General features: G+C 66.4%; 1 protein-coding gene across 1 annotated transcript; it reads right to left on the bottom strand.

The window, feature by feature from the left end:
• Window positions 1–55: 55 nt before the first annotated feature.
• LOC112125389 (ephrin type-B receptor 4-like) lies at window positions 56–4,192 on the bottom strand (the record flags this gene model as incomplete). The annotated part of the gene is made up of 7 exons (XM_026662796.1): window positions 56–249; window positions 494–643; window positions 918–1,133; window positions 1,920–2,167; window positions 2,954–3,067; window positions 3,776–3,843; window positions 4,015–4,192. Coding segments are annotated over 7 exons (1,168 nt in total), but the record flags the coding sequence as incomplete, so codon positions are not given.
• Window positions 4,193–4,666: the final 474 nt, after the last annotated feature.

The raw sequence follows: 4,666 nt of genomic DNA, 5'->3' as shown, positions 1-4,666 counted from the left end.
AGGACGCCGGGGGTGCAGGGCCCTGAGTCCCCCCATACTCCGTGACAGGACTCACCCGGCGCCGTCCCGAGCGACGATGCGCAGACTGGCCGGGTTGCGGATCAGCTTGTCGAGGGAGCTGACGAGCTGGGCGAAGCGGGGCCGGGAGCTTCGTTCCTTCTGCCAGCAATCCAGCATGAGCTGGTGCAGCGCCGTGGGGCAGGCGGGTGGGGGGGGCAGCCGGTAGTCCTGCTCGATGGCGTTGATCACCTGCGAGGACGGCGCGGCTCAGACCCAGCTGCGGGTGGGGGGTGGGGCCTCGACGGGGACCTCTTGCCCGGCGCTGAGATGCAGCCACCTCTGGTGCGGGGCGGCTGGTTACCCGGGGACCCCTCACCCGGCGCTGAGATGCAACCACCTCTGGGGCGGGGCGGCTGGTTAACAGCCACCCAGAACGGCTCTGACCCAGCCCAGGGCAAGGGGGGGCAGGCTCAGGGGGGGGGGGCGTACTCACGTCCTGGTTGGACATGTCCCAGTAGGGCCGCTCCCCGAAGGACATCACCTCCCACATGACGATCCCGTAGCTCCAGGCGTCGCTGGCCGAGGTGAACTTGCGGAAAGCGATGGCCTCGGGGGCTGTCCAGCGAATGGGGATCTTCCCGCCCTGGGGATGAGGAGGGTGAGAGAGTCCCGGCTTCCAGTCCTCCCCCCCACTCAGCCCCCAGACCCCTCCCAGAACCAGGGAGAACCCAGGAGTCCTGGCTCCCAGCCCCCCCTGCTCTAACCCCCCAGCCCCCACTCCCCTCCCAGAACCGGGGAGAGAATCCAGAAGTCCTGGCTCCCAGCCCCCCTGCTCTCACCCACCAGCCCCCACTCCCCTCCCAGAGCCAGGGAGAGAACCCAGGAGGCAGGCGAGAACCCCGGCGTCCGGGCCGTACCAGGGAGCTGGTGTAGGTGGGGTCGGAGGAGTTCTCTTCCAGGAAGCGGGAGAGGCCGAAGTCGGAGACTTTGCAGACCAGGTTGCAGTTGACCAGGATGTTTCGGGCGGCCAGGTCCCGGTGGACGTAGCTCATCTCGGCCAGGTAGCGCATCCCCGAGGCGATGCCCCGCAGCATCCCCACCAGCTGGATGGGCGCGAACTGCCCCTCGTTCAGCTGGGGGGGAGATGGGGGCGGGGTCAGCGCAGTTTGCGGGGGAGCCACCAGAGGGGGCGTGGCTCAGAGGCAGGGCGGGGCCCTGGGGGCAGGACTTGGGGGTCGGGTCATAGAGGCAGGGGTGGGGCCCTGGGGTTGGAGGTGGGGCTACAGGGACAGGGGCGGGGCTACGGAAACAGGGGCGGGACCCCAGGGCATGGGGGTGGGGTCACAGGGGCAGAGATGGGACCCCAGGGGGAAGGGCTAAAGGGGCAGGGTCCCAGGGAGTGGGGGCGTGGCAACAGAACCAGGGGTGGGACCTCAGGAGGTGGGCTCACAAGGACAGGGGCGGGGTCCCAGGGGGTAGGGCAGGACCCCAGGGGGGTGGGGGCGGGGCCAGAAGAGGTGGGAGGCGGGCTCACACCTTGGCACTGCTACAGAGGGGAGGGGGCTCAGCATGTGGGGGCTTTTGGGTTCCCCCCTGTATTTCAGGGGCCCCTGCCCTGTATTTTGGGGTCTCCTGAGGGCCCCATTCTCCATGGCCTGGGTGGTTTGGGGGTGTCTGGGGGTTTTAGGGTCCCTCCCCCAGTACTGGGGTCCCCCATGCCCGGAGGAAGGAGTCGAGCGCCCTGTTCTCCATGGCCTGGGTGGTTTGGGGGTGTGGTGGGTTTTTGGGGTCCCTCCCCCAGAACTGGGGTCCCCCATGCCCAGAGGAAGGAGTCGAGCGCCCCATTCTCCATGGCCTGGGTGGTTTGGGGGTGTGGTGGGGTTTTTGGGGTCCCTCCCCCCGTACTGGGGTCCCCGTACCCGCAGGAAGGAGTCGAGCGCCCCGTTCTCCATGAACTCGGTGAGGATCATAACCGGGGTGCTGCTGGTCACCACCCCCTCCAGCCGGATGATGTTGGGGTGCTCGAACTGCCCCATGATGCTGGCCTCGCTGAGGAACTCCCGGCGCTGCCGCTCCGTGTACCCCCCCTTCAGCGTCTTGATGGCCACGCAGCTCTCCTTCTTTCCAGGCACCTTCAGCCGGCCCCGGCACACCTCCCCGAACTCCCCTGCCGAGAGAACGGGGCCAGGCGGGGAGAAAGAGGGAATGAAACAGTGGGTTGAGACAGAGAGAAAGGGGGGAACGAAACGGAGAGTGAAAGAGAATGATACAGAGAGAAAGGAGGAACGAAACGGGGAGAAAGAAAGTGAGATGGGGAAAGAGGGAATGAAACATGAGACAGAGAAAAAGGGGGAAGAAAACAGAGAGGAAGGAGGAATGCAACAGAGAAAGAAGAAGGCGGGGAGAAAGAAGGAATACAACAGTGAGATGGGACAGAGAAAAAGGGGGAACGAAACAGAGTGAAAGAATGAGAGAGAGAGAAAGGGGAAAGGAAAAGGGAATGAAACAGAGAAAGCAAAAACAAGACGGGTGAAAGAGGGAATGAAAAAGTGGGTGGAGACAGAGAGAAAGGGGGGAATGAAACAGAGAGAGAGAGAAACATTTTAGAAGACGAACCAGATTTCCAATCGTCCTTCCTGTTCTTGACGCGGCCCGGCCGGGCGCAGAGCCCAAAGGCTGGGGGCGCTTTCAGGGACCTGCGTGTTTGGCATCTGGGTAACTGGGTGGATCGAATTATTCGAAATAACGGCCCGTTTTTGGGGGGTTGCCCTCAGTTGAGCAACCGCAGCGTGGGCCCCCTGCCCCCCTGGGACCCCAGTTGCAGGGGCGATGGATTTGGGGGAGCAGAAGCCGTGAATTTGGGGGCTCAGAGACAATTCCGGGGGTTTGGGAGTTCAGGGGCCAGTTTGGGGGTTCAGGGGCCTGTTTGGGGGTTCAGGGGTTTGGGGCTCACCGGCGCCGATCACCTCCTCTATTTTGACGTACGAGACGTCGATCTCTTTGGCGAATTCCCGCACGGCCTCGTTGGGGTCCTCGTAGGTGAAGGGGTCGATGTAGAGTTTGGTGCCTGGGAAGGGGGGGTCCCGGGGGGGGGGACGACGGTTAGAGCCGAGCGCCCCCAGACCCGCCCCCGCCGGCCACTCACCCCCACCCCCTCCTTCTGTCCCCCCACTCGCCCCTCCGCCCTGCCCCTCACTCACCCCCCAACCCCACCCCTCTTCCCTGCCCCCTCGCTCCGTCTCCCCCTCCCTTCTGCCTCCCCATTCACCCCTGCCCCCCACTCGCCCCCTGCTCTGCCCCCACTCACCCCCACCCCGTCCTTCTGCCCCCCCACTTGCCTCCCCGCCCTGCCCCCTACTCACCCCTGCCAACCCCCGAACCCATCCTCCCACCCCACCTCTCTTCCCTGACCCTTGCTCCTCCGTCTCCCCACTCCCCCCATTCACCCGCACCCCCTCCTTCTGCCCCCCACTCACCCCCTGCCCTGCCCCCCACTAACCCCGCCTCCCCACTCGCACACCCTGCCCTGCCCCGCATTCACAACCCCTCACCCCACCCCTCTTCCTTGCCCCCTCGCTCCTCCGTCTCCCCACTCATCCCCTGCCCCCATTCACCCCCTGCTCCCCCACTCACCCTCACCCCCCCGCCCTGCCCCCACTCACCCCCGCCAACCCCCAAACCCACCCCCTCACCTCACCCCTCTTCCCTGCCCCGTCACTCCTCCATCTCCCATTCACCCCCTGCCCCCCACTCACTCCCTGCCCCCCCCACTCACCATGCCCAATGAGGTACTGGCCGTGTTTGTCCGAGTATTCAGGGTCGCGGCCCCCCGCCCCGTGCTTCCTGCCGGGGGAGGGAGAAAGAGTCGGGGGGGGCGGCCAAGAGACCCCCCCGGAACTCCCTCTGGGGAGAACGTGGCTGAACCCAGCCCAGCCCCATCTCTCCACCCCCCCGGCCCCTCCCTGTCCCCCAAGCGCCCACCCCCAACCCCTTGCGCGCTGGGGGGGATCTCACCTGACACAGATAACAGCCACTGCCACCACTGCCAGCACCAGCAGGGCCCCCACGGCGGCCGCCCCCACGATCAGCCCCAGCTGCTCCGCCCGGCCCCCCGCGTCTGGGGAGAGAGACACCGTCAGGGGGCTGCCCTGGGGTGGGGGGGTCAGGCCAGCGTCACCCCCAACCCGCCCGGCTCAGCGGGAGAGACACTGCCCGACCTGGCGGGCACTGAGAAGCCAAAGGGCTTGGGAGGGGAAACTGAGGCAGGTCATTTGCTGCACTGGAACAGGCCACAGGGGGCGCCAGGCCCTGACCTGCCCACGGGGGGCAACGGGAGCCAGCCCCTGGAACGCGGGGGCAGATCCTGGCGGGCGGACGGGGCAGTGCTAGGAACCCAGATGGCACATGGGGAACACGGGTGCCGCGAGGCAGCGGAGAATCGTGTGTCCACCCTACTGGCAGCCTGCCGTCATGAGCACCTTGGCACCCCCGTGCAACCATCCTCCTCGTGCAACCGGGCACCCCCGTGCAACCTCCCTCCTCATGCAACCTGGCACCCCGTGCAACCTCCCTCCTGGTGCAACCTCCCTCCTCATGCAACCTGGCACCTCCGTGCAACCATCCTCCTTGTGCAACCTGGCACCCCTGTGCAACCTTCCTCCTCATG

Source organism: Terrapene carolina, unplaced genomic scaffold (assembly GCF_002925995.2).
Source record: "Terrapene carolina triunguis isolate 2854851 unplaced genomic scaffold, T_m_triunguis-2.0 Scaffold30400, whole genome shotgun sequence".
In the NCBI taxonomy this organism is placed as follows: Eukaryota; Metazoa; Chordata; order Testudines; family Emydidae; genus Terrapene; species Terrapene triunguis.
This window is presented reverse-complemented; position numbering and strand designations above follow the sequence as displayed.